The sequence below is a fragment of the Takifugu flavidus genome, chromosome 1 (genome assembly GCF_003711565.1).
Source record: "Takifugu flavidus isolate HTHZ2018 chromosome 1, ASM371156v2, whole genome shotgun sequence".
NCBI classification, from domain to species: domain Eukaryota; kingdom Metazoa; phylum Chordata; class Actinopteri; order Tetraodontiformes; family Tetraodontidae; genus Takifugu; species Takifugu flavidus.
The window spans coordinates 11,652,847-11,664,912 of record NC_079520.1 but is presented as its reverse complement, the minus strand read 5'-3'; the positions used below and the strand labels follow the sequence as shown (position 1 = coordinate 11,664,912).

Here is a 12,066-nt window from a genome sequence, read left to right as displayed (position 1 = left end):
TAAGAGTTATTACACACTACCAACATGAACGTGTCCCAGCTGTTCAGCAGGCACTGACCACGTTCTCTGATCTCTCGCCTCTCACTGAGGGACAAAGTTAGGCTGTGGTTAGAGTTTCGGAGAAGCACTGAAACATCAAAGCACTCACCTTCACTTATGTCTTTGCATTTGCTTGAACTACACTCCATTAACAGCATATTCAAATGTCATTTACCTGTTAACCACATTAACCTTGGTTCTGGATCAACTGGGATATAAACAGATCTTATGCATCTCATTTGAAAACCATAGAGAATTCAATTAGTGCCAAGTAGAGTTCACAGCGTTGAGTGGGTTTAAGCTGAACTATTTTAAATCACAGAATAAGGAAAAAGCCTTAAATTCATCATTTACAACCACAGAAAGTGGGTCACAAGCGCAGCCCTGCACAAAGTTGTGAGAAGCAAAACAGTCAGGAATATAAGTCGAGCAGGCAGCCGTCCGACTTCTGAGATTTTCTCGGTGAAGACTTAAATCGGTGTCTCACAGGAACCTTCGATTTGTCAGGCATGAAAGAAGAAGAAAAAATATTTTTGCCTTTACATTGCAATATTTTGTGCAAGGAGCAATAAAAGCAACACATTTTGTTGCTTTTAATCAAGTGGGACAGAAACAGAGCGGCTATAAGGATGTCTGGGTGGACTGGGGATGAGATGAACGGAACAACGGCTCTTTCCTTCGTCTGCTGTTGGCTCGCCGGAGATAAGAGAATTAAAACTGCTGCCAAGCCACTCACAGAACAATAACGCAGCCATACCCCAGCATGCTTTACCCAACAGAAACACATGGCAACGCCTCTGTCAGCAAAAACCGCCACCGACAGGAAATCAAGGTCATGGAAGGAAAGGACAAGAGGAGGGAAGATGGAAAAGTGGGACACAATAAGCCGTAGCAGATAACTGTATAGTAGCACCGCTATTCTTTCTGTCAATCCAGATCAATCTGCCTTTCAAGCGCCTCAGCCCACTGCCCTGCTTCTCAGTGAAACGTAAAAACCTGCTTACAGGGAAGATCTCCCACTCTGAGCTCTGATAAGGCCGCAGCTGCAGAATGAAGCAGGGTGACTGTGCAGCAGCAGGGACCATGGTGGAGGAGACGGATGTCAAAATGAATGAAGAAGAAAATAGGCATTGCTGTTCTTGCCAGTAAACGGCTCCACCGAAGCTATTTTTAGACCAGTAGACAGAAAGAAAGACACACAATCTTGCCTTGTGAAGAGACAAACAAACTGGAGTGTTAATCCAACCCATAAAAGGAAAAACGTGTTTCTGACCTGCTCTACTTTATTGTGCACATTTTGGAGGAAATTAACATGTCCATTTGCCATTTCAGGGTGGATAGATATTAAACTGTATTTCCCTTTTTGCTTTTAATTAACTGCTGCTTCATGTCTTTGAAAAAAAACACAAGCTTAATTAAATGAATGTTAAATGTATTTCTGCAGAAATATTTAAAACCTGTCTCCAGAGTGTTCGGAGGAGGAGGGAACCAAGATGGCTGCTCCAGCTTGTTTTTAAAGATTCAAGGTTTAAAAAATAGATCCAGACAAACATCTTTAAACCAGGACAGTTTTACTGTATGAGAGGTTACGAGAAAGCTTGAACAAAATAGACAGAGAGTCTATCATCGATGTTGACCAACTTTTACTGATTCTTTTCATTGAGAAAACATGTTTTTGAGAACTGGCCAGTGCCTTAAATTGTGATTAATTTCATAGATCAATCAGCCTCTCTGCCATTCATGGATTGAGAAAGTATCTGTTTCACACCCTGTGCATGGCAGCTAGTCTCTGTGCTGTAGTCAGCTTTAACAGGAACCGCTGACAGATCTACTCTAAACATTCAAATCCTGGAACTGCTTCAAACGTGCCGATTCCTCTCAGGAAAACCTCTTTAATGAAGCAGACGTTCCACTCAGGAACCAATCAAGCCGAATCAACCAGGCTGTATGGGACTGAGCTGAACTTCAGCCTGCACTGAAATCCTCCTTGGATCTAATCAGTACCAGAACTGACCCTGAGCGGCTGGGCTGCATGCCACTGCCATCTTCTGCATCTGTGGTTCTAATGAGCGCAACCACGGCTCTTTAGCTAATCACACGCTCATTTTAAAGCATTCTCCTTCTCACTGTTTCAGCAGTGCTTTTGCTAGAACAGAAACTCATTTTCCAGACTCAGTCAACCAAACCCTCACAGGAGGAGCTCCCGCTCAATAAAAATCACCATAACTCCCAGAAATAGCAACGTTTTAATGGTTATTAACAGCAACTGTTATGTTTGCCCATCCGTGCCTCTTACCAGCAGCAGCAGCAGCACGACGTCTGCATGGTCACACACGCACGCCACATGAAGGGCCGTCCACAGGTCCTCGTCCTGCAGGTTCATGTTCACACCTCGCTCCATCAAGACTTCCGCTGCAAACACGTTGTCATGGCGAGCACACTGGAGATTATAAGCAAAGGTTTCTTTATTAACTATGTACAGAAACAGTAACCACATTTGACCCCTCCTCGATTTTGGCCACAGAATTCTCAGTATTGACTTCTCCTGTAGTATATTATATAATTACACATATACAGTATATACATAATCAACATTTCCTAAAAATGTCATTAAAATACATTCATTAATTTTTGAGTTATTGTGCCAACAACGAACAAACAAATGCTGGTTGTCAAAAACCTCCTTGGCTGAAGTAAATATGGTAATGGCTACTAATTAGCATAATTATTTTAGTCAGATTTTATATTTACGTGCATATTTTCGTGACGGTAAAATCCGCTCCACTGTTTTCGAATAATGAGCTTTATTAATGAGGCCATGATGATTAAAGTGTGACCGTTAAGGTGATAATTACTGTAATGAATTAATAGCTTCATGATGGAAGTGGCTGTCTAGTAGTCCAGTCGGGACTGGATCCACAATAATTTCACAATAAGGTCTTAATGAGTTTGTGGCTCACCAAGTGAAGCAAAGATCCCCCAGAAGGAATCGGAGTGTTGGGATCTGCTCCTTCTTTCAAGAGCCGCAGCACTGAAACACAGCAAACAGCGCAGCATCAGCGGCCACTGTTGCAGTGGCAAAAAAGGGAAATCACATCACACAGAGGGAGACAGATTTCACACGTGTCAAATGTCCTCAAGCTGTCCTTGGCATGTCCACCTTTATGTTTGTTACCTCCTTGTTACAACAGCATGCTGTTACACCTGTTACACACACTCGCCTCACATAATGTGAGCTTCACTGAGCTGCATAACCCACTTACACACTGACACAGATCTACTATAAACAAACCTCTTCAAAGAAGCACATGCAGTCAGCCATGAGCAAATGAGCACACGGCTTATTCTGACAGAGATGGACAGAGAGAGGGAGAGAAGGAGGGAGGTAAAGAGAGAGAGAGTAAGTGTGTGACAGAGAAATAGAGCGGCATGGACAAATAAGGGCACTGAAAAATAAATGGAAACTGACTTTCTGACCAAACCCACTAAGACTCTTCACCAGTAAAAGAGGTAGCAGTGTCACGCAATCTTGTCATGTAGGTGAGGATCAACAGGACAAACAGGTAAACAGGACATGATAAAGCAGAGCGTGTACAGATCGGTGGTGTAAGAGCAACGTTAACGCGAAACGACACAAATCAAAGCTGGAGTATGTTGCAAAAGAGGGAGTCCAGTGTGCCCACGGCCACTAAGCCTGTTGTCACGTGTGTGGGGGACTGATTCAGAGTTTGATACCTGCCTTCAATTTATGCTCTTAGTCGGTGACAACCAGGACAGGAAACACGACCGAATCTTCTCCATTCCCTTAAAAGTGACCACAATTCTCTATGGCTCATGCCATGTTGACCGTACATTGTTTCTTTCCTAAATTCAGCAACTTTCATCCCCTGATATTGGGGGATGCAAGCTTGACATGTTTTATAGATGTTAGGCTTTATTGTTGAGTGCTTGAGTGAGCTAACGGATGCCATCCTCCTGCTGCTGACGCTGGTTTCTGCTCCGGCTGCAAACACTTCAGACGACGGCCTGGTAGCTCTTTTACACAACACGTGACCAAGCTCTTTTCCAAAAACCAAAAACACACTGATATCGGATTGACCCTTTTAATATTAATACTATATATATAGAAAATGGTGTAGGGGTTTTGGAGCAACAGTTTAACCGTTTGCATTTGCTAGAAAGACTTCAACAGCTGTCCTCAGGACAGATGTGTGACCGTCAGCCTGTTAGTGTGAAATACTGCTACTCTTAGATAAACGAACATGTAAATTTTCTGGCACTTTATTGAGCTTGTCTAAAGAGAGGTCAAGGGTTAAGAGCTTTATATTGACCCTCAGGCATTTAATGAAAGAAGCAAAACATTTTCCTGCCAATCTTCCACTCAATGATCTAGAACATTGTTGTACCAGTGGAAGACTGACGTCTCCACATTTAATCATCCAAAAGCAGGAATAAAATGTTTGTTTAAGGCAAAGCCTTATCTAATATTACATCTAATATTGCAATTAAAATGTACTTTACCTTGTCACAATATACTGAGCCTGTGAACCTTAAGGTTTTCCATTCATCAAAACCTGCTGAGGAAAATCAGGAAGTGCTGATTTTTATGAGCTAAACTGCACCAGGATGAGATGAAGCAGAAAGGTTGAGCTGGCATTATAATAAGAGCTCTGCTGAGATCTCCATTACAAACACATGTTTATTTGGGTTTAGAGGAAGTTTCATTTGTCCATGGTTCTGCAAACGCTTGTAAAAATAAATCACTGGTTGCTATCATCATGTAGTCTATTTTGCCATGTTGTGTTATCACCAAACACAGAAACACGCGCATCTCCACACAGGAGAGAGGTTACAGCTCTCATTGTTAAATTTGTGCTGTGTCTCTTTTATTGTTCTCACTTCTCTTGTGATTATGTGTTGTTGCTGCTTTGGGAGGCTGCTGATCAGAAAATGGAGCGTGGGCAGGACGACAGTCTGCTGTCGTTTTGTGGAAAACGGCAAAACAGCTGTTGTGGATGCATGTGGAGTTTCTATGGCAACCAGAAGGGAACTGGTACCAAAGTGGCGGCCATAGGAAAAACACAACTTAAATTAAACCTATTATCATATATGTAATAGAATGACTCATATTAGAGAAGAAATACTTGCAAAAATTAACAGTTCATTAGTTCAACAACCAGGCTCTTTCATACCTGGAACACCTGGAAGCACAGGCACAGAAAAGAGTATCTGAAAGCTCTAAAGTCATGAAAGTACAGTTTTTATGCATGTGAAACTTATTTCAGTTGTTCAAGATATAGGAGACGATCCCAGGGATACCATAGTGTGGAAGTGTTGCCATAAACACCAGTCAACACTGTGAGTCATTTTCAGAACCCTCATCCTTTGAGTTGCTTTTTCTGTGTTTCCATAACTCTGCCAAAATACACTGTTTTTCAATCATGCTAAAATTGAAATGCAGAAGGGTGTCAGAATGTAACACAGCGGAAAAATGACTTCTGGCTCTCAGAGTTAAAAACATGAAAGCAGAACAGCTAAGTCCTACATTTTAGTTGTTGAACTATACATTATAAGCACCTTTCAAACAATTTAACAGGCGCACTTTTACAAAACACTGTTACATTTGCATTTCACTGTAAAGAGTGCAGAATTGCTCAAACATTTATACAGTATTTCATGCAAATGACTCTTTTTTTTTATAGTGCCTTTAATTGAAAAAATAATGTGAGTGTTTTTAACCTTGGAGATGCTGACAGAGGACAGAGGACGCCCACAGATGTGACTGATGCATATCCCTGTACAATAAGTGAAAGCTGTGGCAGCAGATTCTGCAGGACACCTGATGCAGGGCACAAAAGCGTCCAGATATTTTCCTTCCTGTCTGAGAACAAGCTTGTGACACCAAGTTGGCTGCGAAATCAGAGCCTGGGAGTAATTGTCTAACTAATAAATCAATCAATTCCTTCACGTATGAGAAAAATCCAGAGCTGATTAAATTATATAAATGTAGTTTATTAGCTGGCCCAACACACAACCACAGGCGGGGAGGCTCCGTCCTCTGGGAAAACCAGGTTTCCTCACTACATAATGCAGTTACTCCGCCACATGTGTTCTACCAGAGTCCACCATGGTACACGCAGAAATGTCATCAGTATCATTACCCTGTTGAGGGAGATGACATTATACAGATGGACGGCAGGTTCCGGGGCTCCAAGGGCAACAGCTGCTGTCAGTCCTCCTGGGAAAGTGCTTTGATCAAATTTAGAGATTGGATGGCAAAAGCAATTTAGCCAAATGTCAAAATGTGAATAAGGTGTTTTCTTGTGACATATAGGAATGAAGAATCAACACCGGCTACCATAAGAGCGTTAGCTCCTTGTAATTTTTGGCACCTTATTTGCTACTGAAGATGATGTTTCTTGCCTCCATTTCATTCATTTTCCTATATCCAATTTCCCATTTCATTTCCTAGTCCCTTTCATCTTTTTTCCAGATACAATGTTACAACTACAATCTCCGGTCACGTGTTTTCTCGAGTAAAAATATCCCACAAGGAACCACACATTATTTATATATCTGTTACCGATTTGAAGAATAACTGGGACACTGTGTGCAAGTGTGCAAGAATGAGCCAAGGGTGATACTCAAAATGCAACATTCCTTTGATCTGAGTATTGATCAGTTTAATCGAGTGTCGGCTCTGAGAGACATCAAAGCGCTGAAAGCTGAGCAGAACAAAAGGCGATCTGGGGCCAGTTTAATGCCACCCTCAGCACCATTGCAGTGGTATTCAGGCAATAATCAGAGGGTTATCAGATCTGATTCGAGGCCAGCCAAGTTCTGGCCATTCACACGGACACAGCTGCTGCTCCCGCCGACCCAATCTGAGAGTCAGCGACAGCCAGAGAGATAAACACAGATCCGCTGTCAGACAGGGCTGCTAGCGGGTAATCGGCAACATATTCAGCTTAATTACTGCTTAATTACTGGCTTCACCAACTCTATGTGCGTGGCTACGGTTAGTCCAGCCTGAGAGGGGATACAAATAAATAAATAAATAAGCATTTCTCTCTTCTCGCCGACAGAATTGAGAAACATCCGCAGTCACATTGACTCGCTTCCGCAAAAGCTCTTACAAGTGTGGAACTATTCGGTTACAGTCCCTTGCTAACATTTTCAAATAACGCTGGGTTGAACCATTTTGGCGCAGCTGAAACACCATCCCATTCACACACCTTCTTTGTTGTCATGGCGCACGATGGCGTCCTGTATGACATCGTCGCGGCCGAACTGGACACGATGTCTCCTGCGGTGGCTGGTTGGGGCTCTGACCTTGACGCCACCTTGCTGACGCTGAAGACTCTTCTCCCTTTCATAGTAAGCCCTTATTTGGTCGCAGCGCATCCTCCGGACCAGTCTCTGCCGCTGGCCGATGGGAAGTGACTCCAGCAAACACTGGTCTATCTCCATATTCTGACGAAAGACATTACAGAGCTGGAAACAACCTGTTGAGGCAGAGATAATAATGGTTATTATTGTCAACCTGCAGATGAACTTTTCCACAGTTCGCCCTTAAGCTCTGCAGACACACTTGTGTATCGCTGGTCTCCAGCTGTATGAAGAGATTTGTGCGTATTTGCAGCAGAATAAGTTCAGACAAGCGCTTTGCTTGTTGTCTTTTCGATCCCGACAGTCTGCTGATTCTCCTGACTCTGCATAATCTCCGCGCTTCTCAGTGGAACTCAGCCAAGCAGGTTTCATCTGCAGGCGACTACAGGACCAGTTAGAGTCCCCCATAATGATTAGGATGTGCATCGCTTGTGCGGGAGGAGGCCCGAGGAAAAAAAGTGAACATCCATCAAGGCACTGAGAGGCCAGAGATACCTCAAATGAAAGCATGTGTGTTTTTCTCTCTGACTGGTAAAGTAAATTCTCTTTGGGCTCTGCTGTCTGCATCTCATCCCTCCTATCAACTCAGCGCTGCTGCTCCTTTGCTGCCATCATTCCTTTGTGCCACTCTTGACTTAAACATTCGCTCCCTGGAGCAACTTTTCCCTCCACTCATCTCCAGTGTTTTTCTGCTATGTCTCCACTTTATCCAACTTTGTCTTTTACCAGAAAGAAAGCCGACATTCTTGTGAGGGAAGTTGTGTGAAGTATTACTGGGACGCCTTTGACAAATCACATATTACACCCACAGCTCCCCAAATCACTTGTCTCTTTCTGCTGTACGTCTCTTCATTAAATCATCGCTTGCTACGTGAATCCAGCCAATACACACCCAAAGTTGTGTTTCTCAGAACCGACCACAGCAGCCTGGACCTGATACACGGAACCCTGATTAGTAAAGGTTTCTTTGTGAGGAGGAGCCATGTTTGTTGTGAACAGGTCCTTATTGTGTTCAGCCAAGTACGTCCAACTGTGCCTGTCTGTGTTCTTACTGTTTGATATAAAGCAACACATTTATTCCAACACCTGCCCCAACACACACACACACACACACACACACACACACACACACACACACACACCACACACACACACACACACACACACCACACACACACACACACACACCACACACACACACACACACACACACACACACACGCACACACACACACACACACACACACACACACAAACTAGCACCATCTGCTGTGGTTCTTTTGTGTTCAGGGCACCAGACAGGGGGGGCCATTATTACACTGTTAATGCCAGGTGTCTGCTTCGACTGTATATTATTTTAGAAACTTATTTGGGTGGGGGGGCAGACACACACTTTCTTCACACTTTCTTCCCAATCATGGCACTCCATTACCCATCTTCCTTTATCTAATATAATACTTTTCTACTGCATGGCCCATGTTAACATGCCTTGCAACAGAATTATATGAACTCTTGTCTTGTGTCATTAGAGAAAACACCAATAAAAACCACTGCTCTGAAACACTCTGCCCGTGTTTCCCCCACAAACTGATTCAATATTATTGCCTCAGGACGTGAGCGCAGCAGAGGGAGGGTTCCCCACAGTTGATATATATATATATATATTTCTCAACAGTTTTTCCATCATTTAAATAGTGAAGCAGGTTTTTTGTTTTTAATATGAATTACCGGTACTCCAAAGCTCAGTGCATTCATCATTATAATTAGCTCTAGTAATTAGCTCAAAACTGCACCTCTGTTGATGATGAGAACACCATACGTCTATATCAGGGATTTAAAAATTCTGGATTAACATATTGTTTTTTATCATTTTTCCTTTATTTACTTTTATTTCATTCCTTTTAAATTGGAAATATAAAAATGAGGATGTCATAGGTCACATGAGTGTATTTGTTATCACTTGGAGATATTTTTATTTTCTATTTTTTGCCATTTATCCAAAGAAAAACATCAATGGGAGCAGCAGTGAAGGGAAAGACGAGTGCTGCAGCGCCACCAGTCATACAGATAGTGTAGATGTGGTGACCTTTGTTTCCTGTTGCCTTGACACTGCGATACCATCTCCACGTTGGTTTGGCCGTTCATATATTTCAAACTGTGATCTTCATATATCATTGATATCATATGCATTCAAGGCTACAAGATCAGATCTGACACGTGATCCACATATACTGTATAAGCTATAAAGGATATACAGGAGTTATTGCTCATCTATTATTTAGAGAACACTGTAATACAACACATTTGTATTTTATACATTGACTTTCTATTATATTGTCAGCACAAACTTTGGTCTTTGATTTCTGTTTATAAAAAACTTAAAAAGCATTCTAGTTTTTCAGAATGACACATGCTGGATAAAAGACGTTGCCCCTGTCAGGTTTTTCAGCTGTATATATGGATGGATCAAAAACAAAATCCAATGTTTTCTCTGAATGCTCTCATCACCAAGTTATCAGTTATTGATTAACTGTGGAAGATCTCGTGCTGGCTGCAGCTCCTTACACTGCAGGGGATTCACAATGAACTGCAATATTCTCCTCATGTGGGATCGTGTGCTCACTGTAAAAAAGATTTAGTTAACAAACCTATAGTAGATAACGCAATAATGTTAGAATGACCTTGACTTTTGTGCACCAATTTCTGCAATAGTTTATTCTCTCAGATATTTGTGAAATCTCATCCTTTGGGACAGATTATCCCATTAGGTTACCAGAAAACCCTTAAAGATTCAGTAGCACCAGTGATCAACCAGGTTTAATGTTACAGGAATTTTCTTGAATGTGCTCCTGATGTTTCCTACTTAGTTAATGGGAATATTAGACAGAATCTGCTCCACACACTGTCAAATACCAAATATTCACCATGTAAGTGCAGGCTGGAAATGAAGGTTTTTGGGGGATTTGATAGTGAAGGAGCTAAATACAAAGAAAGAGACTTTGACAACCCACATTTATTTCTCCATCCCTCCTCCTGTCCTTGCCATCAGGACAGCAGCGCTCTGCTTTTTCCTCCATCCCTGAGTCAGCTCCGAAGCCTTTACACCACCATGCTGCATTCCACATCACTCTTCACATTTTCTTTCCATTCCATCACCCATCTCGTGCTGGAACCACTTTCTCCTGTCCAGTCTATCATGTGATGAATATGATGTGATGTCAGAACCAGAGGACAGGACAGGACAGGACAGCTGACATTTGTTTTGGACATTTTCCTCATAGCCATCAGTCCTTCACTCCCTGACGCATCCACCGGTCAACTTCTCACATCTGCAGCTCTCTGCAGCAGCAACAGCAGCAGCAGGCTCACACACCCACTTACTGCTCACACACACCCACACACACACGCACACACGCGCACACACACACACATACACGCACACACACACACAGATGAAGTTAAGATACTCTGTCTAGCCAGTATGCTTAAACCAACACGTTAGTGCAGCCACACGTACAGCTCCATCTGAAACACACTTGCACACATACACACAAACATTTGCAAAGACAGAATTGTTACTCACAGCATTTGAAAAAATGGTACTGAGACATTTTCAGTCAGTCAGTCCAGCAGTCAGGTAAAACGAAGCAGGCTTGAAGCAGGCAGAGAAGCAGGCAGCAAGTCTAGCAGCCAGTGAGCAGCTACAGGTTCTGCTGAACTAATGCGGGGCTTGTAAGCTGGCAGCCTGCATGATTAAATTGGCTCCCCGCATGCTGTCCAAACTCTGTTGCGCCTGTCTGCATTATTCACCAGCAGAAACAGCTCCGGTTGCAGCCAGTGCGGCATCTACATGCACACAGCCGCAGACTCCTTCACACGCACACGCCGGTGCGTGCACAGACGCTCACACACAAGACATTCGCTTCCTCGATCAGCCTGTCAGCAAGGGGAGCTGTGACTGTTTCTATCTCTCCTCGCTGCCCGCAGCTTGATAACCAACGGCACGTCTTCTCAGCCATGACCGGCACACGTGCTCTCTGACGTCACTGACTGACAGCTGACTGAACCCACCTACCGCCCACCACACCTCCGATGACGCAATGCTCTTCAGCTCCCTGCACACGGCGCTCTCCATCTCCTTTCCCACATCTGCACAGAGGCAGGAGGACACACACCTCTCTTCACAATCGCCTATGTTTTATTGAAAAAACTTGGGGGGGTGGGGGTAATTTGGGGGAACTTTACTAAAGATATGACAACTAGAGAGGGGGGGGGGGGGGGGGGAGAGAACGCTATAAAAAGGAGAGGGGGGCATTACTGCAGAAAACATGAGGGAAATGAAGAAATATTGATACGACAGGGGGAGCAAGATAAATAGAAGAGGTCCAGAGATGACTGGATGAGAGAGGGATGTTAAAATGCAGAGATGAGGGAGAGAGAGAGCAAGACAGAGAGAGCAAGAGAGAGCAGCTACTGCAGTGCGGGTTTTTGTGCCTTGACAGGTTAAACAAGTCATGATTTCACGAAACTGTGATGTTTAAAACAAGCTCATTTGCATGATTACAAATTTGGTTTGCAGGATTTTAAGAGGTGAAGTGTTTGCTCGGGCAGTCGGCGTGTTTGTGTGCAGATGTGGCT

At 43.2% G+C, this 12,066-nt stretch overlaps 1 protein-coding gene across 7 annotated transcripts in view; it reads right to left on the bottom strand.

The window, feature by feature from the left end:
- myo16 (myosin XVI) overlaps positions 1 to 12,066 on the bottom strand; it is a 65,753-nt gene that overhangs the window by 42,271 nt on the left and 11,416 nt on the right. For 2 of the 7 annotated variants that reach the window (XR_008950864.1, XM_057034784.1), the window contains exons 1-4: positions 11,012 to 11,454; positions 7,275 to 7,544; positions 3,000 to 3,070; positions 2,336 to 2,479 (exon numbers count right to left, since the gene is read on the bottom strand). Coding sequence is in view for 1 of the 7 variants with exons in the window: in XM_057034784.1 (XP_056890764.1) it covers positions 2,336 to 2,479; positions 3,000 to 3,070; positions 7,275 to 7,544; positions 11,012 to 11,039 (513 nt within the window). In the remaining 6 variants the exon portion in view is untranslated. Of the gene's footprint in view, positions 1 to 2,335; positions 2,480 to 2,999; positions 3,071 to 7,274; positions 7,545 to 10,439; positions 10,809 to 11,011; positions 11,455 to 12,066 lie in introns of those variants that run through there. The other 5 variants (XR_008950865.1, XR_008950868.1, XR_008950867.1 and 2 more) reach the window with 4 other exon arrangements.